The following is a 27,408-nucleotide window of genomic DNA, read 5'->3' as shown; positions in this document are numbered from 1 at the left end:
CTGATGTATTGTGAGTTCAGATTTCTTAATGAATGTTTTCTCACAATGATGCATTCATAGGGTTTCTTTCCTTTGTGTATTTGATGTTTAGTGAGGTTAGAGTTTTTACAGAAAGGTTTTTTTCCCTGTACCACAGGCTTTCCCATATTCAGTATATTGACAGGTCTCCCCATATGAACGTTCTTATGTGCTAATAATTCTGCCTCCAGGTGGAAGGTTGTCCTTTTTCTAATACATTCAAAAATGTTGCAGTCCAGTTTGAATCTTGTGATGCTAAGTTGTTCCTAAAATTCACCTCTCTCCTCTGTTGATGTATGGCTGGTGGTGATTCTAACTCACTGCAAACATCTGCTCTGAGTTTTTTTGATCCTCACAGTCGAGTCATCAACTGCCTGGACATCTGGAAAGCTGTGATTTGGAGGTTCTTCTACTGTCATGGCGCTCTGCTCCTTGCTCCAACCTGGAGATTGCTTCAGGTTTGGTGATGCAATGCCCCAAGGACAGCATGCCACTGTAGGTCTCCAGCGTCACATCACTGTACAGGGTTCTCTGGGCATCATTCAAGTCCTGACACTTTCCCCATGTGAAGTCCACAGCCACATCTTTAAATGATGCCAGTCCCTTCATGGACAAAGACTCCAACCCAGAGCCTGCCGAACAGCATCCAGAACCAACTGTGCCAGGTTTGGAATTTTTGGGTCAACAAACTGTTTTCTTTTTCTTTCTTTCTTTTTTGGCGGTGCTGGGGATTGAACCCAGGGCCTTGTGCTTACGAGGCAAGCAACTGAGCTACATCCCCAGCCCCCTGTTTTCTTAAAGAAGTGGATAATATTACGTTTTGTGGGCCAAGAGACAAATTTGGCAATATAGTGTAGATACTTCTTAATCTTTTAAAAATATAAACACTGGGGCTGGGATGTAGCTCAGAGGTAGCATGTGCAAGGCCCTGGGTTTGATTCCTAGCACTGCAGAGAAAAAAAAATGTAGAAGCAATTCTTAGCACTCAGGCTGCTCAGTCTTTAAAAATCACATGCAGATTGAATAGATCTGGCTCTGGGCTCTACTTTTCTGGCTCCATGAATTTGTTTTGATTCCTATCACTAGTGGTGTGAGAGGCTTCCGGTTGCAGTTTTGCGCGTCAGTTAGTATGCCTACATCTGTTTTCTAGTTTTCTCTTCAGCCGCGCCCGACCTGCTGTTAAAAGCTTCCACCGAATTCTTAATTAGATTATTAAATTTTTATTTTTATGTACTTTTTTGGTACCAGGGATTGAACCCAGGGCCACTTAACTGAGTCTCATCCCCAGCCCTTTCTGTTGTTTTATTTGGAGACAGGGTCTCTCTGAGTTGCTTAGGGCCTTGCTAAGTTGCTGAGGCTGGTTTTTAACTCATGATCCTCCTGCCTCAGCCTCCCAAGTTGCTAGAATTAAAGGCATGCACTTCCACACCCAGTGAAGTTTTATTTTTTTGTTTTTATTTTTTTAAGAATAGGGTCTTGCTGTGTTGCCCAGGCTGACCTCATACTCTTGGTCTCAAGCAATCCTTCTGCCTCAGCCTCCCAAGTAGCTGGGACTACAGGAATTCCTGGATTTTTAAAAGTTCTAGAATGTACTTTTTATTTCTTGTGGTACTGGGAATTGAACCCAGGGCCTCATGGGGACCAGATAACTACCACTGAACTATATCCCCAGCTCTCTTCTGCCTGTTTTTTTTTTAGATGTCCCTGTATCTGCTGAAATTCCCAGACTTATGTATCTCCTTGAACATAGTCAGCAGTTATTTTATGGTCTATGTTTGAAAGCTCCAGTATCTCTAGCCATAATGGGCCTCTGCCTTGTCTGTTGTTTTGCTAGTTTTCTTATTATCTTGTCTCATATGCCTGGTTACATTTTGTTGTACTCACAATATTGCATTAGCAAATTTCCTTGTAGAAATAATTTGAGATTTAGGATTATAGTTTCCTCTGTAGAGAATTTCTATTTGCAGTTTGGGGAAACGGCTACTCTGGGAGCACCTTAATCTAATTTCAAGGTTGATATGATTGGAAGATGAGCAGCAATTCCTTGTGAGAGCCTATTTCCTACTTCTCATTCACTGTTTTTTTTCTGAGTTGCTAAGGGTTGATGGTCTCCACCCAAAACGAGGGACATCACCAGGTCTAGCACCATTTGACAAGCCCTGTCCATACTTTTGGAAAACTGTCAAAACCCACTGATCTTGGGGTTGGGATGTAGTAGCTCAGTGGTAGAGCATGTGTAAGGACTGGGGTTGATACCAAGCACCCTCCCCACAACCCAATCACAGATCAACCTCTGAACAGCCTCCAAATTTGGTTAATACATCCAGGAGAACAGTGACCCATAACACCAAGCCCAGTTCCCAGGGCCTCCATATCCTCAGGGTCCTGGGCCAATGGTATTTCAAAATCATGTTTGCTCTCTAATGTCTTCAAATGGATTTTTTTCCAGTCTTTTGATTTTTTTCAAGTTACTCAAAAAAACTTTATTTTCTATTTTGCTTTTTGACTTTGCTGGTATTTTTGGCACTTGATAATTTCTGCTCCTGGACAAGGATCATGTCACAGATGCACTCAGCACACATGGAACCACTATAGAATCTGCTAGGCAAATGCTCTACCCCTGAGATACACCCCCCCCCCCTTTTTTTTTTTTTAATTTTGAAACAGGGTTTTGCTAAATTGCTGAGGGTGGCCTCAAACTTGCAGGCTTCCTACCTCCACTGGGATTACAGGCGTGTGCCACTGTGCTTGGCCTTAAACAATTTTAAAAATTGTTGTTTCGTTTTGGTGTTGGGGTGGAACCCAGACGTGCTAAGCCTGGAGCACTACCAATGAGCTGCAACCCCGCTCTGGAATTGCAGGTTTCTGTATGCACAGCAGCAAGCATGAGTTACCCCTTGAGTATCCTTGGCATACATTATGAGATGTGGAATTGCAGGGTGTATACATTTTTGAGGCTTTGTACACACTCAAAAAGAGCTGTGCTAATTTACACTCCTCCAGCAATGTAAAAGAGCACTCAGGTTTCTGACCTGTATTAACACGGGGGTTAACTGATTCACAAGTGTTTATGGAGAACTTACGACAGAAATGAAGAGATGACATTTTTGTGGTTGGGGATTTAGCTCAAATGGCAGAGTGCTTGCCTAGCACGTGCAAAGTCCTGAGTTCAGTCCTCAGTCCTGGGGAAAAAAACCCAGGTGACATTCTCATTTTTTTTTTGGTACCAGGGATTGAAACCAGGGGCACTTAACCACTGAGCCACATCCCCAGTCCTTTTTTGTTATTTAGAAACAGAGTCTTGTTGTGGGGCACAACTTAAGAACAGACTGGTCACCACTGAGAAGTCCAAATTTGAGAGTCTCACAGAACACCCCAAAAATGGCTATTAGGAGAACAGCCCCAACTATTGGGTTCTAGGGGTTTTTATACTGTAAGTCAGTACATCAATCATAAGTATCTGTTGCTATGATGCAAAATTATAGACTAACATCATGAGATCTGATATCATAAGCAGAAGGGGGAAGTGAGTCAACATTACCTAACTTAGGTACAAATTAAAGAATGGTTACTAACATCTAGACAAGCACTGTTGACATGGTACATTGAATAGGAAAACTAGGAATCAAAAAGAGAACAATTTTACATTATATAAGAATTACCATTTTGTGTTGCCAAACATGCTATGCTAAGCTACTGTTGATGGGTAGAGAGGTGAGGTGTTCCCATGGGAGAAACATTTCCTACGTGACATGGAGTCTCAGGGTAAAATAGTCTATTTAGTCATTGCCCATATAGCCTGGCCTGTAACATTTCCATGGAGTCAAATACGTCAACTCATCACAGTTGCTTTGGGCCTAAGTTGCCAAGGCTGGCTTTGAACTTTCGATCCTCCTGCCTCAGCCTCCCAAGTTGCTGGGATTACAGGCATGAGCCACCATGCCTGGCTGATATTCTCATTTTTATAGCAGATACTGATTAGTCAGTTAGGTGTCAGATCTCAAGCTAAACCCTAGAGTTCAGGTTTTAAGCTTTCTTCTGCTTTTTCAAATTATATATTCTTCCCAAGTAGTTAATTTGTTTTTGTTTTTTTGGTGCTGGGAATTGAACCCAAGGTTTCACCCCTGCTAGGAAAACCTTCTACTACTGAGTTACACTCCCAGCCCTCTTCCCAATGTGCACAGAACTCTAATTTCCACTGTTTAAATTATTTTATTCATTTATTTTTTCAAATTAAACTGTAAAGGCAGAATAGTTAACTCAGATTTTTTGGTTACTACTGTAACAATGTTTGGCAATTTTCAAAAAAGGAAAAATAAGTGACCAGGAAATGTATAGAAGTTTCATTAGAAATAAAATGCAAATAAAAACAGTGATACTATTTTTTTCTATCTAAGTGGCAAAATATTTTTTAAATGATAATAAATACCCACTGTTAGTAAGGGTCAGAAAGTGAGTGCTCTTATATACTGCTGGAAGAGGGTAAATTAGCAGTTTTTTAAGGAACAGGTGTCGAAACAGCACAGCCTTGGAAATGTACACACCCTGCAATTCCACTTCTTCTTATGCCAAGGAAATGATTTTGAAAGTGGATCCAAACAGAGCATGGTGGTGCACACCTGTAATCCCAGATACCTGGAGGCCAGGGCAGAGCAATGGCAAGTTTGAGGCCAGCTTGGACAATCTAGCGAGACCATGTCTCAATAATAAAGGGTCAGGTTGTAGCTCAGTGGTAGAGCTCTTGCCTAGCATGTGTGATGCTTTGGGTTCAACCCCAATACTGCCAAAAACAAATAAAAAATGTGGGATACAGATTTAATTATTAGGTTGCACATTATATCACTGATTATAAGAAACTGCAGGCAACCTAATAGTGGGTTATGGAAATAAATTATAGTGAAGTGATACAACAGAATATAATAACAATGGTGTACATGGATGGGTAGCTACCAATAAGGGAAGATATTCACCCTATTTTATTATTTTGCTGTGCTGGGGGCTGAACCCAAGTGCTCTACCACAGAGCTACATCCTCAGCCCCTTCACCCTATTTTATTAAACAATGAAAAAAAGCAAGTTATAGGGGCTGGGTTGTAGCCCAGTGGCAGAGCGCTTGCCTAGCATGTGTGAGGCACTGGGTTCTATCCTTAGCACCACATAAAAATAAATAAATAAAATAAAGGCATGCTGTCCATCTACAACTACAAAAAAAAAATTAAAAAATAAAGCAAGTTATAAAAGAGTACAGTATGTGCTCAACTTTCTTTTAAAAACTGTACATGTTATATATACATATAAAAACACTGAGAAGGATATACACCACATTATCATTGGCAATCTCTGGATGGTAGAAGTCTAAATTAACTGAAAAAATTATACCCATTTAAAAAATTTACCTACAATGAACATGTACTATTTTTTTACAATTAAAAAAAGAAAAGTTAAAGCCTAATTTAAGAAAATGCTCAGCTTGTGATGTTAGGGTCCCCATGTCACTAGGGGTGATTACTTGGTTTTGTTCCTCTGACATGAGTAGGTAATTATCATTTGTTTTTTCACAAATCTCATAATAATGGACATTTGACCATTTATCATGAAAGTTCTCTAGTTTCTGCTGGAGCTCATTCAAGCTGATTGGGAAGGAAGCCACCTTTCTAAGCAAGTAAGTTAGCTGCACAACTATGCTCAAGGCCTGTACTTTAGTGGGGAAGTCTTTAGAAAGTTCTGGAATGAAGGAAGGAGGAAGCAACGCATGCAAAGGAAGGAACTTTGGATGTAAGGTCTCTGTTTAGTCCTAATTTCAACTCTAGACCTCTGGAGGTAGGGTCACAGGGAGGACACTTGACACCTGGTCATACAGATTCCTTCCAGGATGGTGAGTCATTTCAGAAGAGAAAGGACAGAATAATTAGAAATCATGGTGAAGATTTAAATAAGTTTGCTAATATCAAACAGCAATCCCACAGCAATAGAAATAGAGGCATATTGGTGGGAGAAGTCTGTATTCTGGGTTGGTAGGGAGATTCAATGGAATCAAAATTCTGAGGACCATGCCTAGTATGTCCAGCAAATGATTATACTGTCTATTACAGAAGTCTCCTAAAAACAATGGAAGAAAGTTACCTGTCCATAGGAGATAGGCAAAGGCCTTTCCCTTATATATCCCATACCCTCCACCCTCCAGGATTGCCTAGTTAACAGCCAGGGTTTTTTCCCTTGGGTGGCTGCCAGACAAAGCTGACAGTCTGATGCTTATGCATAGGCTGCAGACATGAGGTGCCAATAAAAGAAACCACGTTCAGATTTGAAGGGAAGAGGGGCCACATGCATCTTTGCATAAAATGTCAGTATCAACCCAGAGCAAAGGATCTCAAACATGGTGTTAGAGATGTATCCAAAGTAATGTGTTTCTCATTAGTGGTTTAAATAATGAAGTTCATAAACATTTTGCTTTTAAGAATAAAAGAATGTAGCTAACAAGGTTAGCTACAGAACAGTCTGTCTCAGATACGGGTATGCTTTCTTGAGGGAGAGAAAAAGGTGGAGTTTCAACTATTGGCACATGAGCATCTTTTGTCATGTGTCATGGCTAAAAAGTTGAATACTACTCTTCCAGAGCAAGGAGGGGGAAAAAAAAAAAAAGCAAGTCCTGGGTAAAATGGAGCCTCGGCAGAGCGCCAGGCATGAGACTAGATGTGTGGAGGTGTGAGTGTCCTGAATCTAGGGGAAAGAGGGCTCAGGACATGTTAAGCACAGTGGACCAAGCAAGAGGCGTGCAGGAAGGTGTGGAGGAAGCAGGACTGGCTCCTGCATGCCCGTGGAGGTGGTGGTGCTCGTCATTGGTGTTAGTACAGAGAAGGCAGCACAACAGTTACACAGGTCAAATGCCAGTTCTTGTGGGGAGAGCTTTTATAGTTGGGGGTGGATCTGAGTCCCTGTCCCCTCAGTTACTCATGGGAAACCCGTTCCAAGGCCACATAGAAACTGTTCTTGTCATCGAGGCAATGCCAGCCAATGGGTCCAATTTCACAGTCTGCGCAGACCAGAAACTTGATGTTGCCCACGTCCTTGGTGAAGCCCACATTCTCAAAGATGAACATGTCATCAACCAGCCAGTGCTCCTGGAGGAGGTCGCCTTCAGGATTGCTGCCATCGGCCAGAGCTGGCTTCTTTCTCATGGAGGGAAGGAAAAGCTGCAGTGGGAAGAGAACATAAGGAACATACAAGCTGAACGGGCCCAGCCACGTCACCACCCCCGTTCTCTACACTTTACTCTGCTCCTTTCCTTTACTCCTAGCTGCTTTCTGGAAGGGGCGGGGGGGGGGAAGAAAAAAAGAGGAGCCCTCTCCTTAGGTTATAGACTGGGGTGCTGGGTGGCTCTTCTGGTGCCTGCCCTGGTTCTAAAGGGAGATGGAAGAGAAGCCCAGGTGGTGGCTTCCCTGCCCGCACTGATGGTGGCCTACACGGCCCTGGCTCACTGTGCTTCAGGCACACTGGTCTTGCTTCCTCCACTAGCACAAGTCTGCTCTGCCCTCAGAGCTGGGCATGGCCAGCACCTTCCTAGTATTCAGTTCAAATACCACCTTTTCAGGAACTCTTCTCTAACCAGTCTGAACTAGCTTTCTACACTGTCCACTGCATTTTTTTAAAAAAAAGAGCTTAACTGAAGTATAAATGGTTCATAAACAGAATATATTTAAAGTATACAGTTTGATACATTTCAGTACATGAATGCACTGGTGACACCATTACTATAATTAAGATAATGAATACATTCGTTACTCCTAGAAGTTTCCTCATGCTGCTTCCACTTTTTTTGTTATTATTTTCTGATTGATTATCATCACTGTTATTATTTTTGGTATTGGGAACTGAACCCAGGGGCACTTTACCACTGAGCTACATCCTCAGCTTTAAAAAAAAAATTAAAAAATATATTTTCTCTTAGTTGGCAATGGACCTTTATTTTATTTATTTGTATGTGGTGCTGAGAATTGAACCCAGTGCCTTGCACATGCTAGACAAGCACTCTGCCACTGAGCCACAACCCCAGTCCAACTTTTTAAATTTTGAGACAGGGCCTCACAAGTTGCTGAGGCTGGCCTTGAACTTGTGATCCTCCAGCCTTAGCCTCCTGAGTTGCTGGGACTGCAGGCATGCAGGGCTGCCCAGTTGCACATGACTACCTTAAATTCCTCCGTGACAGCAGTATATACACTTTCAGCTGCATCCACGGTGCTGAGACACAATGCCACCAGAGCTTGCTGCCCCTTTCTCTGCTCCTCATCATCACTCTTCTTATATCACTTATTGTTCAATACCTTTCTAATACTTTTCCAAACTGTAAAAAAATAGGATGGCCTCTGTGCTAGTCTGGCATTGGACTCAACACGAATTAAATACACTGGAGGTAGCAGCACTGAACCCTGGGCCACACTGTAGCACACAGGATATCTTTGAGGGATGGGAGGTAGCCCTGATCCAGAACGTTCTACTCCCCCTCCTTTAAGCATTTGACTTATTAATCTTATTATTATTATTTGTGGTGCTGGTGATTGAACCCAGGGGTGCTCTGTCTAACTACAACATCAGTCTTTTTTATTTTGAGACAGGGTCTTGCTAAGTTGCTGAGGCTGGCTTCAAACTTGTGTTCCTCCTGCCTCTGACTCCTGAGCAGCTGGGATTGCAGGCTTGTGCCACCACAAGCAGCCAAGTACTTGGCTTATTAAAACATATCTGTGCACTGCCCTTTAATGTGTGACCTGATATGTCATCTGAAGATGTTAAAAATTATGAAATTCTCTCTCCTCCTGCTACACTGTCATTCCAATCCCTCTTCATCTCACAGTTAAATGTGACCCCAATGATTTGTCTTACCATAACTGAAAATGAGAACAGCAGAGACTTAAATAAGAGTTGGGAATCAAAATTCAGAAGCTAAGAGACTTGAATTCCAGATCTTTCTATAACTTTCCGTGGGCCTCAGTTTTCCTTAAAAATATTTCTGCTATGTCCTCTGTCTTGTAGGTGTGAAGTCACACCAGAAGCAGAACAGAACTTTAAACTAGTTAAAACATTCAACCAACTAAGACTTCAGTGTGTCCAACCAGAGTACTTAAGCAACTGCCTTCAGGAGGTGCCCAGCAAGGGCATGCCAGCTTCCCTCTCCTGTTCCTGATTATAGTGCAAAGCGCACCTCTGCAGTGTCTCCTGAGTAGTGCCGCAAGACCCTGCTGTTACAACTGCCATTCATGGCATAACTTTCGGTCCTGTTCCATATATTCCTCAACACTCCTGTTTTTATTTAGCTCCTATAAGCCAGAACCACATGTAGTAAGACTACACCTTTGTATGCACACATACATGCACAGCTGTGCCTGGACCTGAACCTATTCATCCCGAGGCCAAGAAAATCACGAGGGCCAGGCGACTGGATATGATGTTTGGAATAAAATAAGGATTTCTATTAAAGACTGTTGGAGTGAAAATTAAAAAAAAAAAATCCATATCAGATTTAAGGCAGCTGTCTTCAATGGGGACCAAGGTTGCCACTGAGATCCTGGCCAGTGGGTTATCTTTGCTATCAAGACTACAGCTAGTTAGTTAATCAGTAATCCCTACCCTGGAAAGCCTCTTCAGGAATAAACATAACATCATGATTCAACGGGCTTCTGTTGATACACTGTTTACGGTACCCTTTTAAAAATAAAACTCTCCCTCTCATGGTAAAAATACATTCTCATATAAAACCTGGCAAGTATGCTACAGTTTGGATGAGAATAAAAACTTACAATACAGTATAAACTTCTGTTTACTTTCTGGTAATTCTCTCCCGTGAGAACCTGTGGTTTAGACACATCTCTAAATTCTCTGATAATTCTGCTAGGAGGTGGAGCATGGGCAGACCGAGGCAACTATCCAGGTGACTAAGGCAGTGAAAGTGCCAGGCTGGGTTAGAAAGGGCACAGGACCTGTGCTCCTTCTCTTGGGACATTTGCTCTGAGGGCCTTCTGCCACCACCTTAGGAGGCAAGCTACAAGGCACAGTGGCACAAACCTGTAATCCCAGCGATTTGGAAGGTTGAGGCAAGAGGGTCCCAAGTTCAAGGCCAGCCTAGGCAAGTTAGCAAGACCCTGTCTCAAAATAAAAAAGGGTTGGGGGTTAGCTCAGTGGTAAAATGACCTTTGGTTCAATCCCCATCAATGCAAATAATGAATAAATGAAAATAAATAAAAAAGAACCCAGAAATTCACCCAGGGCTGCTCTACCACTGAGTTATAGCCCCAGTCCTTTTTTATTTTGAGACAGGGTGTCACTAAGTTACCCAGCCCAGTCTCGCATCAACTGTGATCCTGCCTCAGCCTCTCCAGTAGCTCATGCCACCATGCTTAGTGTGTGCATATTTAGCTCTATACCATTTTATCACATGTAAATCTGGGTACCCACGGTCACAGTCAAGATAATGAGTAGTTCCATCACCTCAAGGGCCCCTCATGTTGCTCTTTTATAACCACATTCATCAGTGTACTCCCACTCATTTTCTATCCTCTGGCAACCACTAACCTGGCTTTTGTCATTTTGAAAATGTTATATAAAATGTTAAATAAAAGGAATCATACATATATCACACATACAAAATCATAGATACAAAAGTTGTCTTTGGAGACTGGCTTGTTTTTTTCTTTTTTTGGTGCTGGGGATTGAACTCAGGGGCACTTAACCACCAAGTCACATCCTTAGCCCTTTTTAATATTTTATTTAGAGGCAGGGTCTCACTGAGTTGCTTAGGGCCTTGCTAAGTTACTGAGGCTGGCTTTGAACTCCCGATCCTCCTGCCTCAGCCTTCCAAGTCACTGGGATTATAGGTGTGCACCACCATGCCCAGCAAGACTGATTTTCTCTACTCGGCACAATTCCCTGGAGATTCATCCAAGTTGGGTGAATCAGCAGTTTGTTCCCTTTTTATTACTGAATGGTATTCCACCGGATGGATGTACCAGTTCCTCAACCATTCATCTACTCCAGGGACACCTGGGCTATTTCCTGTTTGGGGCTATAATCAATATAGTTGCTATGACAGTCGAGGCAGATCCTGGAGTGAACATAAGTTTTCACTTTTCTGGGAAGAAGACGCAGAGTGCTGGGTTGTCTGTTCAGTGCATGCTGCTTCATAAACTCCCTCTAGGTGCTGGCATCAGGTCCCCTGCTCTTATGTTCTTATTTCCAGTTTTACACCTCCTCCGCAGCGAGTCATTCTTTCCCTGCCCCTCAAAACTATAAAGGGGCAGACAACTCTCTTCTACCAAGTTATCTCCTTTTTCCTTCCCAAATGAGGCCCTGAGGACACCAGTGCAGCCTCCTCAGTGGCCACCGCCCATCCTCTAACAGTGCACATCCTTCAGGATGCTGAAACGGGAACCAGTGTTCTCCTCGCTCCCAAATTACCCTTGCTCCTCACCCAAACACTTGGCTCCTTTAAGGTTTCTGCCATCTGGCAATACCTCATGGTTATCTGAGGTCACTAGTCCCTGGCCAAAGAAGACTCAGTGGCAGCTGGCTGAGTCTTCTTTTTTTTTTGGTACCAGGGATTGAACCTGGGGGTTTTTAACCACTGAGCCACATCCCCAGCTCTTTTTAATATTTTATTTAGAAACAGGATCTCAAGTTGCTTAGGGTCTCACTAAATTGCCTCAGGCTCCTGAGCGGCTGGGATTATAAGTGTGCAACCCGCCTGGCATGTCTTCCTTTTGATCCATATCCTATCCACTGCATGGGTGTCCACCCCAATGCCTTCCTCTCCGCCTTCACTAATTCCACCTCAGCCTCATTTCCTGCCACTTTTCCCCTCTAGTACTGGGAACTGAACCCAGAGGCACTCTACCACTGAGATACTACCCCCAGCACTTCTTGAGACAGGGTTTCATTTTAAACTTGTGATCCTCCTGCCTCAGCCTCCGGAGGTGCAGGGATTATGGTACAGGTTCCCTAATCCAAATATTTGATCTGAAATGCTCCAATATCCGAAACTTTTTGAGCATCAACATGATGTCACATGGAAAATTCCACAGCTGGCCTCATGTGATGGGTCACAGTCAAAACATGGGTACTAAACATAGTGGAAAGGTGTATATTAAGCAAAAGAATTTCATGTTTAAACCTGGGTCTCATCACCAAGATATCTCATTATGTATTTGCAAATATTCCAAAATCCCAAAAAATCCAAAGTCTGGAACACTCTTGAGTTGCTCAGTGACAGTGCTCTTGCATAGCAAGCAGAAGGTTGAGTTCAATATCTAGCAATGCAAAAGATAAATAAAACATTCCTATTTCTGTGTATTTTGGAAAAGGACTAGGACCTCTGTACCAAGGTCAGGGATATGGATATTTTATTTGTGAAACAAATTCTATGAATAGAAGAATATAAATCACATGCTACACAAACAGTGCAGTAATGGTGCCAACTAAACTGATGCACTGTATCCATACTAACACATTATTTAGCTGGAATAATAGCTTTTATTCATTAATCTATTTAAATCCAAATATCTGCTAGGTTCTCACTCATGTGCAGTCTAGTTATAGAAGACACAGAGACATGGGCCTCACAGTCTATGCATAAACAGCAAACAGTACAAATAATTTAATAAGGTCAACTGAGATGACAGATGTGAGTGCTTTCAGGTTGGTAGGACAGGATTTCTCAAACTTGGAACAACTGATATTTGGGACTGGAGGTTTCTTTGCTCTGGGGACAGGCCTGGGCATTATAGGATGCTAACCAGCATCTGTGGCTTCTACCTGCTAGATGCCAGTAGCAGCCCTCCCAATTTGGACAACCAAAAATGTCTCTAGACATTTCTCTAGTTTTTTCCATTTGAGGGACACAACTGCCTTCAGTTGAGAAACACTGCTTTTAGACTTAAGAACTATGGAATATGAGGTGTAGTAATCACTGCACCCTAGATCATCTTTTTTTTTTTTTCCCCCTCTTCAGAGTTTCTAAAGCTTTATAGGGTTTCAGTTAAGGAGTGCAGTGCCCTTCAAATTGTGAACTGTTCTCTGTAAGGGCAGGAACATTTTTCTTCTTCCCTGAAATACACAACACACAATAGGTGAAGAAATAATAACTGGTTAGAATCTTGCATGAGATTTAAACTTCCTGTTCACATCATGTCCTAGAATTTATGTTACTTATGGAAAGAAAGGAGAAAGAAAAATAGTACTTAAAATCAAGGAGAATTCTGGAGGTTGGATCAGATTAGTGTAACTAATGTCTGGGGAAAGCATAATATTCTTCCAATAGTGTTTTCTCAAGAAATAGGAAATATACAGAAACTCTGAAGCCACGATAAAACACAAACTAAATAGACAAAAACAAAAGACCCAAACAAACAAACCCCACCTATTTATGTCTTTTTAAAAAGAGGGGGGTGGCATATGCCTGTAATCCCAGTGACCTAGAGGGTTAAGGCAGGAGGATTGAAAGTTTGAAGCCAGCCTAGGTAACTTAGTAAGACCCTGTTTCAAAAAACAAAACAAAACAAACAAACAAAAAAATGGGACCAGGGATATAACTCAGTGGTGTGGTAAAGTGCTCCTGGGTTCAATCCCAAGCACCCCAGAATAAAATGAAGGAAAAATATTAGCCACCAGGTGTGGTGGTGTATACCTGCAATCCCAACCTACGCAGGAGGCTGAGACAAGAGGATAGAAAGCTCAAGGCCAGCAAGACCCTGTCTCAAAATAAAATATAAGGGGCTGAGGTTGTGGTTCGGTGGTAGGGTGCTCACCTAGCATGTGTGAGACACTGGGTTTGATCCTTAGCACCACATATAAATAACTAAAATAAAGGTATTGTGTCCACTTACAACCAAAAAAAATATTTAAAAAATAATAAAAATAAATAAAAAGGGTTACAGATGTAGCTCAGTGATAGAGAGCCTTTGGGTTCAATCTGTAGTACTACAGAAAAAAAAAAAAAAAAAAAAAAAGAGAGAGAGAAAAAGGGTGGGGGGGGATGGGCCTTACACCTAAAAAACAATTCTTAGGTTCCTTTCTTAGAATAGCAGCCACTCTTTTGTGAAAGAAATATAACATACATAATTTAATTTGCTCACACAATGTTTGGCAACACCAGTTGAAAATATATCAAACAAAAAAGAATTTAAACATAAATTACCCAAAGGAATTTCTTTTTTAAAAAATATTTTTAGCTGTGGATGGACACCTTTATTTATTTTATTTTCATGTGGTGCTGAGGCCTGAACTTAGTGCCTCACACATGCAAGGAAAGTACTCCACCACTGAGCTACAACCCCAGCCCACCTAAAGAAATTTCTTAAAGTCTGCTCATAAAAGTAAACAACTTGGATAGCATGAGAACCACATATACACTATGTACTATCTACTAGGTATTATGCTAATGCTTTCACATGCATGCCCAGCAACCTGAAGTTCATGGCAAGTTATATATATATATAAATTTTATTTAAAAAATTTTTTCATACACCTATAGGGTAATAATGTTTGTCTCATTCTATCATCCTTCCCATCTCCACAGCTCCACTCCTCCCCTCACTCCCTCTGCATAATCCAAAGTTGCTTTATTCTTCCCTATCCACCTTCCAATATGGATCAGCATTCACTTATTATCCACTTATCAGAGAAAACATTCAGCCTTTTTGGGGATTGGCTTATTTCACATGGCATGATATTGTCTAGTTTGGCAATGTTTTAAAAAAAAATTTTTTTTAGCTGTAGATGAACACAATACCTTTATTTTATTTACTTTTATGTGGTGCTGAGGATGAAGCCCAGTGTCTCACGCCCACCAGGCAAGTGCTCTACCACTGAGCCACAACCCCAGCCCATCATGGCAATGTTAATGGGAAGGTCAGGATTCAATTCTAAGACCCACGTTCTTTCCACCTCTTCATGATGTCACTAACTTGGTAAAATAAATCGAGAACTCTACTTCCAATCCTTGGGAGTCTTCCCAAGAGAGCAGGAGGCATTCCAACCTCTCTAGAGGAGAAATCATGAACCACTACAGAACAAGGGGGTTTGATTCCTTTTTCCTTCTTTTATGAAAAAGGCTCTGCTTTGGGCGGAAAAGGGCCTTCTTGCTTCTAAATTGGGCATTACACTTTACAATCAGTTCAACCGCATGAAATAACAAAATGGTCTACATTATTTTTTAAAAAATCATTTGATGATAGGATATGCACGTTTGAAACGAGATTACATTTTGCACTTTTCTAAGGGTATGTTACATTTTAATGAAAAGTACCAAAATAAAAAAAAGTATCAACTTTCTTATTTGAAGTGATGGTGTTACGAAGGGTATTAAAAGTCCTAATTTGAAGAAAATTTATTTATCTTCCTTCGGAATTTATTTCCAAATTTTCTGATATCTATCCCACTTGAAATGATTGGTCTCGAAAACTGGCTTGTTGGGCCTTGGGGTTACTCTGCACCAAAGTTGTACCTGGAGCTCTTCTGCGTGCTGGCAAGCGCCTGTCAGAAATGAGGCCGTGAAGTAAGGATCGGTGGCTAGGGGTTGGTGTGGGACAGGCCACATTCCCGGCGTCCGGGGCGACACCGGATCAGCGACCGAAAGATGCACCTGCGGGATCTCACAGGTTGGCCAGAGCTCTTGGAAGCAGGGGGCTGGGGAACACCCCTTCCACTAACACGCGGAAACCGCCCTGGGGCGCGGAAGGGCTCCTGGCCCGCGCTCGGGAGGGAGGCCTGGGGAATGCTGGCGCAGAGGAAGCTCTCCCGCGGCTATCTGGCTGGCTAGGGCCGGATACAAGAGCACCGGGAAGGTCTTCTCAGAGAAAAGGCTTCAGCGGTCCTGGGGCTGCCGCCCATTCATCTCCCGCGGCCACGGCCGCAGGGGCGGAGCCTCGCCGACAGGAGCCAGTGGGGCGGGACCCGGAGCCTGAGGGGCGGGGCTTAAAGACCGCGCGAGGAGGGGCGCGGTCTCCCAAAACCCAAGAGCCAGGATCAGACCGCTTCGGCCCGTGAAACACTGCAGTGTAAGCGGCCTCTAACCTGCCTTCCTACCTGTCGACGGGAGAAGAGAGCGGTCCCTGGCTGCAGCACGCGAGAGCCACAACGCTGGCACAGCACCGCCTTCCGGTTTCGGCCCTCGGCTGACACTAACTCGTTCGGCGGCTCCGCTGGCTCCATCGCCGCTACCGTCACAGCCTCCCCGGCCACGACCACGCAGGCGCTGTCTCTGCTCGCTGGCTCTTGACTGCGCTGGCGCGGCTCGGCAGAGGCGGGGCGCGAGCGCAGGATCACCCCCTCTGCGCAGGCGTCCGCTTCCAGGGCGCGATATCCTGCTGCGCAAGCGCCCTCATTCATTGCCCAGCCCGAGTTTGTGTCAGCCTGGCTTTGTGACAGGAGCACCTGCTGTGACCATTGTCAAAACCTTTACTCCGTATACCTACCTGGTCACCAGGCTTCCCTTAGTATTAAGACATAGACAAATAATTAAGGATGGTCTTCCCCTTGAGTTTTCTGCGATTTTAATAGTTTCGCGAATGGATGGGGATATTATTGGAAGTAATGTGGAAGGAATTTGGGTAGGGCTCCCCCTCGACAAAATTTAATATTATCTTTTTCTGTAGGAAACAATTTTAGAGGGACGCATGCCTTTTTAGTGTTGGAAAAGATGCGTGGAAGTTTTTATTAATCTGTTCTAATCAGTGACTATTTACTAGGCAGCAAAGCATCGTCATTTAGTGAATTTGTTAACTTGTTAAATCATTGCAGTTTCCTTATGGGGTTGGCACTGTTATCCCTAGGGCACATGAGTAAGGCAAAGATCAGAAGTTTCTTTCCAGGGTCCACAGACATAAATGCAGCTCTAAAGTCACGATTCTTACTACACTATATTATCTCATCCCACCTAATTAGTCTTTACATTTCCAGCTTTAGTAGTTCTAGCACAATAGGTCACGAATTTCTTGAAATGGTCAGGGGGAACAAAATAATCTGCCCACCATCCTCTGCTGCTTTCTACTTCTTTCACTAGTCCCATGTTTAGTAACAATACATCAGACATGGTGCTGCACCCTGAGGTACAATTGGGAACTCTGTATATGAGAATATAGTCTGAATAAGGAAGACACTTGAACCCTATGGCATGTGATAAAAGCATTAGGAGCAAAGTACTGAAAAATGGATTGGGGAGTACGGTCTGGGGGAGTTGACCTTTTAATTAGGCATTAAGAGGTGACTAAGATTGTCAGGAAAGCAAGATTTTAGAGGAAAAAGTATAATACATGAACCAGGGTGAGAGCAAATTTAGGAATGGTCAACAGAGCAATGACAGAAGCACATTATGCCTAGGTGAAGAGTAGTAGTAGATAAGATCAGAAAGGTAAAATGGGACTAGATCCCATGAGTCTAATGTCATGTTAAGAAATTTTAACTTTAAAATATAGGCAACATCTACAGCATTTTAGGCTGGAAATAACTGACAAACTGTTGTATGTTAAATACTATAATGATCATATTTGAGCTTACAAAATGGACTAGGTAACAGGAAAACAGTAGTAGTAAGGATATCAGGAGACCATTACCTCATGAATCCAGTATAAAGGCCTGAGCTATGTGGTAGCAGAGACAATGAAGATATGGGAATGAATCTGAAACAAAGATCTGTACAGAACTCAGAAACTGTGTATCTATTGTGATGACGACAGACAGAAGAAAGCTTTCCTAGGCTATGTAACTAGGTGGCTAATTACTAGTTACAGGAGCTAGAATAATGAGGAACCAAATCAGGGAGATCCCTGTGTACAAGTGAGAGAATGTGAAGGTGTGTAAAATTGGGGGAGAAATAGAAAAGTTGAACATGTTGATTTTCCTGCAGAACATTCAGCTGTGGCTTCTGTGTATGAACTATATTTATGAATTTGGTCTGAAACTCAGAGGAGATGGCACTGAAGACAGCTTAGGAGCCATTGTCCTTTACCTCCAATTCTGCCTCCCCTGTAACCTCCCTCGATCTTGAGAAAGATGAGCTAGGTCTCATAGGCTGTGGTTCAATTAGCAGGTACACACACAGAAACAAACAACAAACCCCAAAGACAAAACAAAACAAAACAAAACCAAATATTAGCAAGCTCAATCCATGATAAAGAAAGGCTGGCAGGCCTCTTTAGTGAAAATGATTTCCTTTTATGCTCTTCCTTTTGCTCTGAGAATATCAGGGTTTTTGTAGTTTTGCAGGCCTTATGCCTAGCTATTTACATCACGTGCCATAAGTTGACATAAACAGAAAAAGGACTGGGGTGTGTGTGGTGGAACACATCTGTAATCCCAGTTACTTGGGAGGCTGACACAGGAGGATCTCAAATTTGAAGCCAGCCTGGGAAATATAGCAAAATCCTGTCTCTATCAAATAAAAAGGGTTGGGGATGTAATTCAGTGATAGAGTGCTTGACCAGCATGCATGAGGCTCTGGGCCAATGCCCAGTATGTTGAAAACAAACAAAAACCTACCACAACAAACGACTAGGGCGACTGAAAAATTCAAGTGGGTTCTAAGTGAGTTCAAGACTGCCACCTCTTTATTTTGTTTTCAAATAAACTCCAAGTGTGTGAGGGGCCAACGAATATGGCAATTGTTGACCTGATGAGAATCTCCACTGTGGCAAAGTGCTACCTCTTGCCTTTGCTTAATGGAAATAGCAGAGCTAGTTGGCAAACACAGTGAACAGGTAGAGGAGATAGGACCTACAGGTGATTAGCAACAAACATGTGTATGGGGTGTTGGGGACAGAACCTAGGGCCTCATGCATGATAGGCAAGCATTCTGCCATGGAGCTATATCCCCTGCCCACACAAACTCTCTTAAAGGCATTAGAAACAGTTGACTTTTTTATTTTCTTAAAAAAATACAAAGGAAATGAACTCTGTAGGTCAATACAACTCAGGGAAAGAGGAAAAACTGGAATTCCAGAGCAAAGGGAAAGTGCATCCTGTTTTAAGTTATCACATTCCCACACTCCTAATACCCATAATGCAACAACTTCATGACACAGAAGAGGTCTGAATGGTAGCTCAGAAATGGTGAGAACAGAGGAACTGGAACAAGAATTTTGGTTGTCCTTGATTATTCTGTCCTGGTATGAATAAAATTCACTCAAAAGACAGGTAAGGGAAACATAGTAGGAAGAGGACTAAATGTACCAAACACAGCAGAAAAAAACACTTCTTAGCAGAAGTGTGCCCTTAAAAGAATGGGGCAGTAGTCAGGTAGCTGAAGTACCAGGTTGCTGCCATCCCCACCCCATCCCCAAATAAATAGTGTGGAAGTTTAATGGGTGTAGTAGTATTTGATTCAACAAAGAAAGTCTTTCATCCATTCAAGAAAAACATTGCCATGGCTACAAGAGCCCTGGCAGGGAATAAGACGATTGTAAAGTCACAGGTACTTCTAGTTTATCCCCAGGTATATTGAACACCCACATTTAAGCCATCTCCTCTCATTTCAAGATTTGTTCATTCTGTTATTCTCTCAGACAGTCTCCAGTGCCAAAATGTACAACACTACTTTTAGAAAGAACTTGGGGTAATAAAAAGATCCTTCAAATAATATATCCTTCTCAGTCTTCTAGGTTATTCTTAGTGGTGGTGCAGGTTTACTCATATCCCATCAAACTCAGTTCATGTCACTTATTCTAACCTCAGTTAGGATATACCAAAACTTTTCCCCTAAGGGATGTCATGCAAATCTCTTCCCTTGGCCCCCAAAGTTTTTTTTTTTTTTTTTTTTTTGTGGTGCTGGGGATTGAACCCAGGGCCTTGTGCTTGACAGGCAAGCACTGTATGAACTGAGTTATATCCCCAGTCCCCAAAAAGTTTTGATAGGGCTCTCCCTTTTGCTTTTTTCTGAATGGAACTGTGATGTTCCTAGCTTTTTGTAGATTAGAAAAGGTTATTTGTTCTGGGGGTAGGTGGAGGCAGACTTGGATTTTACCAAGTTTACTCAAGTTGGAATTCTTCCAATCATTTAGGCTGGATACTGTCTATATGTAGTAGGCCATACTCACCTTAATTCTCTGCAATGTAAGAGGCACAACACACACATGCACACACACACACTCCCAAGCACATGGTAAGGAACAGTAAGAAAGTGCTCCCCAGACCAGAGGGAGAGGTGATCTGGTCTCACATCCATTCACTGCATTCTCTTCCCTTGAGTACCTGTTTCCAACCCTTCTGTGGGACATTACCAGCGCAAGGGGGAGTGTATCAAATAAGTACAATCATCACTGCACTGGTGCTTGTAATCGCTCTGTGCACACAGTGAGAAATAGACATTCTGGAAAGGATCCTTGATTCTTCCGCAATCTGTCCCCGGGACTGGTTCACTAGCTCTGGAAGGTGCTCTAACAATGGTCATTTCTCTCGGAGAACACACACACCAGCATCACAGCGCTGGGTTCCCATGGATGTCACTACTTCCCAATTGTCGATGATTGGGTCATAGCATTCAATGCTACTCAGCAGGGAATTGCCATCATATCTGAGTAGGGAAAAGCAAAAGAAAAGAAATGAGCTTTACTATTAACCTTTCATTGGGGTTATCACTAGGGATTTTGTCTCCCACCCAATTGTCTTCATCCAAAAATGGGGTGTGGATCATAGAGACTCTTGCCCTGGATGCAGGATTCTATCCTGGTTTCTAAATTCTCACCCTGCAATTGCATAGAGTCTCCCCCGAAGTACGGTAGCCCCTACATAGCATCGCGGAGTGGTCATACTAGTGACAGTTGTCCAGGAATCAGTGCGAATGTTGTATGCTTCAACAGAAGAAAGGTGGGCTGTGCCATCAAATCCTCCCACCACATAAATATGGTCATTCAGAAGGGCTACTCCAGCACCTGGGGGAAAAAAAAGGGAATTAGTCAAAGAATTTGGTATTGAGCCTAGATCTGAATTCTGGAAACAAAACATGGTCATTAATGACTAGTTGAACTCCAGGGAAGGCAAGGCATATGGAAATGCCCTATAGAGGCCTAGACTAATAATCTAGGGCAGTATAGGCATTGTCATCTCTAACCCCCACCATTCCCCAACCTTCCATACTAGGGACTGAACCCAAGGGCTCTCCACCAATAAGCTATAACTCTCCAACTAGGACTTGGAATGATGAAAGAAAATTTGAAATGGTTCTCTTCTTCACTTTCATTAACTCAGAATTCACCCTCTTCAGTAGGAGAAAACAAGGAAAGTGGCAATAATAGTGAAAGGAAAGAAAGGAGTCATTACATTGGTTATGGTCCAATTTTTTAAAATTTATTTTTTATTTATTATTATTTTTTATAGTTGCAGATGGACAGCATACCTTTATTTTATTTCTTTATTTTTATGTGGTGCTGAGGATCAAACCCAGTGCCTCACACATGCTAGGCAAGCACTCTATCACTAAACCATAGCCCCACCCATGGTCCAGAAGAGAATTGGAAAAGTCCGGTTTCCTCTTTTCTTGCATACAGCCTAATTAATTTCAAGAAGCTCTCAGTGAAGGTAAACAGCTATCATTCTGTCCTTATGCAGTAGATGTTTTATTTAATGCACATTTAACATATTTTACAATAACACAAAATTGTATTATATATTTTGTAATGCAGGAAGGGAACAAAGATATTAAAATGAGTAAAACAAAAGAGTTTTGCCCTCAAATTTATAATCAAGTTGAAAGTTTATCTTTATTCTCACTAATATTTAAAGAAAAGAAGCAAGGAGGAAACTGGAATCTAACTCATACTTACAAGTTTGCAGTGAAGCAGGAACTGCAACTCTGATTTACTGATAATGTCTGTGACTATACTAACACTGCATGTGTAAAGATCTGACAGCCCTGTTTACTGTCTTCTCCCTCAAATTTGACTGGTCTTACCTGAACGCTTGGTAGCCATTGGTGTAACATTAGTCCAGTGTCCAGTATGTGGATCATATTTCTCAACTGAATTTAAAATATTCAAGCCATCATATCCTCCTGGAAGATAAAAGTAGAGATCATTCCAAAATGAAAGATTTTGTAAAGCCTCAGGCCCCACTCCCAGTTAGCTTCTCTTAATGCTTCAATTAATTTTTTTTAGTTAGTTTCAGTTCTCCCAGAGTTCTAACAACACAAACAGAAATCTAATACTACCCTACTTTTTGCTTACAAGAAAAAGATAATCCCAGTTAATGGAAACTATACTGAGATAGACCAATATTCCTTGTTGAAGGCAGTCTATGAACTTAATTCTGGTAAAAAGGGATTCTACCTAGAGTCTGCTAACCATTGAGTTCTTTCCATCCCTGCATCCCAGGCTGAATACCTAGACAGTAGATCACTCCGCTGGCCACTACTAGTCCAGCACCCTCTCGAGCTGTCTGCATATCTCCTAGCATGCTCCACTGGTCAATGTTTGGGTCATATCGCTCCATACTGGTATGACGTCGGCTTCCATCAAAGCCTCCAGAGACGTATATCATATCTGTTCAGAATGAACAAATTACAGACTATTGAAGAATGAGAGATTTCAAAGAACTCTTTTCTTTACAATTCCCCACAGGTGCTTCATATATCTGGGGGCAAAAAAAAGTTGTGTTTAAATGGGATAAATGAATTATGTCTCAGAGATAAGGAAGACGGCACAGTTAAGACATCTTTAAAAAGAATGATGTAAGATGAAATTCTTAAAAGCACTCAAATATTACCTGGGAGTCTGTAAAAATACAACTAGTGCTAGTTCTCACCCAGCACAGTGGAACTTGAATTAGCAACTTTGGAGTCACTGTTGAAAGATCCACAAATATTAAACAGTTTCTGTAACACTGACAACTACAAAAGCAAAAAGAAACATTTGACCTTGCCAATCTAGCCTCCATGTTTCCTGCCAGATAAGAGGAGAGGTAAGAACACTGATACACTGATCTAGTTACAATGAGATGAAAACATGGTCTGCGCAGCAAGCCTACCTCCCAGGGTGGTAGCTCCAGCAAGACCTCGTCGGACATTCATAGGAGCCACAGAATACCAGACCCCATCCTCATCTGCTGTGGAGTCTAGACATTCCACTGAACTGAGGCGGGAACGGCCATCATAGCCACCAATTACATAGATCCGGTCATGAAGGGACACTGAGGCCACATAACGTCTCTTACGAGTGATGCTCTGTGGATTTGGGAAAGAAGAGGTACAGAGGATTTCATTCAGGCAAGTTCTAGGCTTTACACTTTGCTGTCCTTTCTGTCTTTATCTAAAAATCTCTCTGCTTTTACCTGTCTCCATGAACCTTTCCTTAGGCAGTGGTTCTTTTCTGAACCACATTTACCTCATTCCAAGATTTCCAAGAGATTTCATGCCTTTCTACTACCCAGCATTTGACTCCAAAGGCACTGGGCTGAGAGACTGATAGCCTTCTACAAAGTGGAAAAGTATTCCCACACTGCTAACACAGGGCCAGGATTCAAAACTACAAAAGGAAGCATTGATCAAAAGATTTCCATGTTTTCTCAAAAATTATTGTTCATTCAGTACTGAAATAGTAAGATACTAAGGGAGAAAGATACAAAGTTCTGAGCTCAACTGAACACAAGTTTGATTTAAACAATTTAATACAGCATGACCAGTGGTACCTAAATAATGGTAGACAACAGAATTAAATTCAAACAGGACCACCAAAGTTTCAGAAGTTTAATCTTCTGATTTTCTAAAACCCGAACTGTATTGAGAGGCTCGGGATGTAGCTCAGTGGCAGGGCACTTGTCTAGTATGTGTTTGGCCCTAAGTTTGATCCCCAGCACCACAAAAAAATAAAAATAAATAAAACAACCTATTTACTGAGTACCTCCTGTGTGTGTAACATTGCTGTGAGAAATATTATGCAGGTACTATGCTTTTCTACTCTTAGGGCTAGATTGATTATCATCTAAAGTCAGGAACTTAGGACATTTAGGCTCTCTGCCCATGAATGGTTCCACTACCACTTACTGGCAAAAAGCTCCACTCCTGAGTCTTGGGGTCATATTTCTCTACCACATCAATGGGAGACTGCTGGCTTCCGAAGCCCCCAACCACCAGAAGCACTTCATTGGCTCCTACGGACAAAGATAAAAAGATAATTATGTTACCGTCCTGGGCTGGGTACTACTCACAGGGAAGTATAAGCTTACATAGTTCTAGGATATCTTGTTTTAAGTGCCCAAGAGAAGCAATCTGAAATAGGAGATACATCATAGGGCTGCATAGCAGGAAGTTATTTCTTCTTAAGAGTCTAGCTCTTGAGAACCTGAATCTCTGAAATGTAAATTTCTAGACATTAAAACTACAGAAGGCAAACCTGAAAACACCACTACACCATTTCAATACAGCTAGATGATTCTGGCTACCATAGTAACTGAAGTCCTAAATATAGGTGAGAGGCTCCTTCCCTGCTCTCTTTAGCCTGGAAAACCTAAATTGGGAATTTCTTTCTAATGAAGAAAAAACTACTCTCTTAACCTTGTCACAAAAAAGTTGAGGGTTAAGGCTTAGGAACCAAGTGATAAGATTTTATTTATTTGTTTGTTTTTGTTCCTGGGGATTGAACCTAGGAGCACCTAATCATTGAGCCTTGTCCCCAGTTCTTTTTCTTTTTTAAATTTTGAGGCAGGGTTTCATTAAATTGCTTAAGGTCTTCCTAAGTTGCTAATGTTGGCTTTGAACTTGCAATCTCCCTGCCTCAGTCTCCTGAGTTCTTGGGATTACAGACATGCACCACTGCGCCTGGCAAGATTTAAGAACTCTCCTTTCTTGAATATTTACTTTTCCAATTTAGCTAACTATATGATCACATTCTCTGCCAACTCATCAAAACTGCCAGATTACCAAACATGAGGCTTTTAAAGCAAAGTCTTTCCTTCTATTTTCCCAAAGAAGCTATTCTGACAGCCTTTACCTCCTTCCCTCTCCCCTAAGGCCTTATTCTGATAAAATATTTCCTACCTTGGCTCTTTTCAAAGGCAAAGTCTCTGAGGAAATCCCTTGTGCATCTGCTCTACTAGAATTCATGGAGAGAATAGTTTGGTGGAGCTTTGGACAATTCAATCACTAGGAAGGCATTTAGGAGACCAAGCCGATCTTATAAGTAACCTGGACTTGAAAGAGCAAATGTAGCACACCTTGAAGCTGATAAGAAACACAAATAAACCCCTAATGAAATTATGGATTTGATAATTATCATCAATGGCTGTTATAGTATTTAGGTGAAAAGCTAACATAGTATCATTGGACACTGTGCTTCCTGATGTGACTGATGAATAGGTAAAACAAACAAACAAACACAAACCACTACCACCTGTGAAGTAATTTTTCTAAGCTACTGAACCTAAATCTTATCAAGCCTCTAGTATAATCACCAGTCTATTCAAAATATAGGGGAGAAAAGAATATGTTAAATGATATATAAGGATGCAATCAACAACATCCAGAATGAGGGAAATTCTACAGGTCAAACAGCCTGGTTTTGTTAACAAATGAAAACCAAAGCAGGAGGGAAAAAATATGGATTAAAGAGCTAAAGAGACATAGGAAACCAATGCAATGTATGGATTTCATCTGATTCTGAACACAACTTCAGTGTTCAAAAATAGACAACAGCTGGTTATGGTGGTGCTTGCCTGTAATCTCAGCTATTCAGGAGGCTAAGGCAAGAGGATCACAAGTTGGAGGCCAAGGTTGATGTCAGACTCAGCAACTTAGCCAGGCCCTAAGTAATTTAGCGAGAATTTGTCTCAAAATAAAAACCAAAATGGGCTAGGAATGTAGTTCAGTGGTAAAATGCCCCAGGGTTCAATCCACAGCACCAAACCAAAAAAACAAAAAACCTTAAAACAACAACTAATTATGGGGCAAAAATAAGCAAATGTGCACTTGATATTCAATGATAATAAGAAACCACATGTGTTTTTTAGACTGATAATGGTGTTTTGGATGTATTTTCTTAAAAAAAGGTTCCTTGTCTTTTAGGAATACATACTGAAGTATAATATATTGGCACAGAATTATATCCTGTTTGGAATTTGCTTTAAAATAGATTAAGTCATGAATTGTTGATTGTTAAAATTTATTTTTTCAATAAATATTTGACATTTCTTTTTCTTTTTTTCCTTCTCTACTTATCTATGATTTTTCTTAACACATACACACCCATACATAAATCCTAAAGTTAACCTCATCTTTTAAGAGGGCACCTGTCTTGTGTATGTGCCAAATAAAGCGGACCCTTCTCCAAGGTCAGTCAACAAGTAGGTTTCAGTAGGTAGCTCCTTAGAAAATCAAAGCATCTGAATACATGTTCCTTTAATATTATGCTACCTTTATGTGCTTAAAATTTCTTCAAGTTGGAAGAGGTCAGAACCGTAAGTTCTTTGTGTCTTCCATGGCAGCACTATCCCCGCTACCTATCTGCCTTCTTTCCCCACCTCTTTCCTTCCTGACTTCAACAGAGAATGTGACAGTGATTGTTCTAGCCAAACACATTTCCTCTTGTAGATGAATGTGACACTAGGGGATGATACCTGTAGGTAGAAGGAAATGAAAATGGCTACAACAAATGAGAAGTACTTCCTGCACTTGGCAAAGTTTAAAGTTTTCCACTGATTTTACAACTGTTATTTTTGTTGCTTTATGTTAATTCCTAGATTAAAAAAAAAACTCTCGATATGATTTTATTCAGGAAGCTTTTGAAGGATGGGGCACAGAAGCAGATAGGAAGTGGATTATGTTACAAAACCCAAAGAACTAAAAGTACTTCCAGTTAACTGGTTTCTCGGTAAACCTTCTGGTAACTCTGTCTAGAGCAGAACTTGGACAGAACTGTCAGTGTGAGCTCAGGGATTTTATGGCTCTAGGGCACTGGACCCAGGGTCACTAATCCCAAAATCTTTGTGAGGACTTCATCTTGTGTTTTGAGAGACTGCTAATAAAGTAGTTTCTTTTTTTTTTTCTATTGTGGCGCTGGGGGTGGAACCCAGGGCCTTGTGCTTGCAAGGCAAGCACTCTACCAACTGAGCTATCTCCCCAGCCCTTTTTTCTTTTTTTTATTTTGCTTAAGTGCTGGGGATTGAATCCAGGGGCAGGTGCTCCACCACTGAGTTATATTCCCAATCCTTTTCATTTTATTTTTGATACATTCTTACTAAATTACCCAGGCTGGCCTGCAACTTGTGATCCTCCTGCCTCAGGCTCCTGAGTCACTGGGATACTGGCATGTGCCAACCCTCCCAGTTATGATTTTCTTTTAAAAAAATCTAAAAACAACTCAACCACTGGCATAGTCATCCTCCCCTTTCACATATTAATTTCTTTCATTAAAAACATTTAAAGCTATT

The 27,408-nt window shown here is 41.7% G+C and overlaps 2 protein-coding genes across 5 annotated transcripts in view; both read right to left on the bottom strand.

Moving 5' to 3' along the window:
* Window positions 1-5,146: 5,146 nt before the first annotated feature.
* Window positions 5,147-18,767, bottom strand: Rabif (RAB interacting factor). Of its 2 annotated transcripts, XM_047520522.1 has the most exons (3): window positions 16,087-18,767; window positions 10,075-10,151; window positions 7,075-7,211 (listed from the first exon to the last, which is right to left on the bottom strand). In XM_047520522.1, the coding sequence occupies exons 1-3, from the start codon at window positions 16,387-16,389 to the stop codon at window positions 7,193-7,195; spliced, it is 399 nt and encodes a 132-aa protein (XP_047376478.1). In that variant the 5' UTR covers window positions 16,390-18,767; the 3' UTR covers window positions 7,075-7,192. The 2 variants fall into 2 exon arrangements, with proteins under 2 accessions (XP_047376477.1, XP_047376478.1); XM_047520521.1 differs by lacking the exon at window positions 10,075-10,151 and having other exon boundaries at window positions 5,147-7,211; window positions 16,087-16,290.
* A 1,008-nt stretch (window positions 18,768-19,775) lies between these two features.
* The window catches only part of Klhl12 (kelch like family member 12), a 30,269-nt gene continuing 22,636 nt past the window's right edge, over window positions 19,776-27,408 (bottom strand). For all 3 annotated transcript variants that reach the window (XM_047520518.1, XM_047520519.1, XM_047520520.1), the window contains exons 7-12: window positions 24,029-24,135; window positions 23,014-23,209; window positions 22,371-22,529; window positions 21,944-22,042; window positions 20,738-20,924; window positions 19,776-20,566 (exon numbers count right to left, since the gene is read on the bottom strand). In XM_047520518.1, the coding sequence (XP_047376474.1) occupies window positions 20,440-20,566; window positions 20,738-20,924; window positions 21,944-22,042; window positions 22,371-22,529; window positions 23,014-23,209; window positions 24,029-24,135 (875 nt within the window). In that variant the 3' untranslated portion in view covers window positions 19,776-20,439. The remainder of the gene's footprint in view (window positions 20,567-20,737; window positions 20,925-21,943; window positions 22,043-22,370; window positions 22,530-23,013; window positions 23,210-24,028; window positions 24,136-27,408) is intronic.

This window comes from Sciurus carolinensis, chromosome 12 (genome assembly GCF_902686445.1).
Source record: "Sciurus carolinensis chromosome 12, mSciCar1.2, whole genome shotgun sequence".
NCBI classification, from domain to species: Eukaryota; Metazoa; Chordata; class Mammalia; order Rodentia; family Sciuridae; genus Sciurus; species Sciurus carolinensis.
This window is presented reverse-complemented; position numbering and strand designations above follow the sequence as displayed.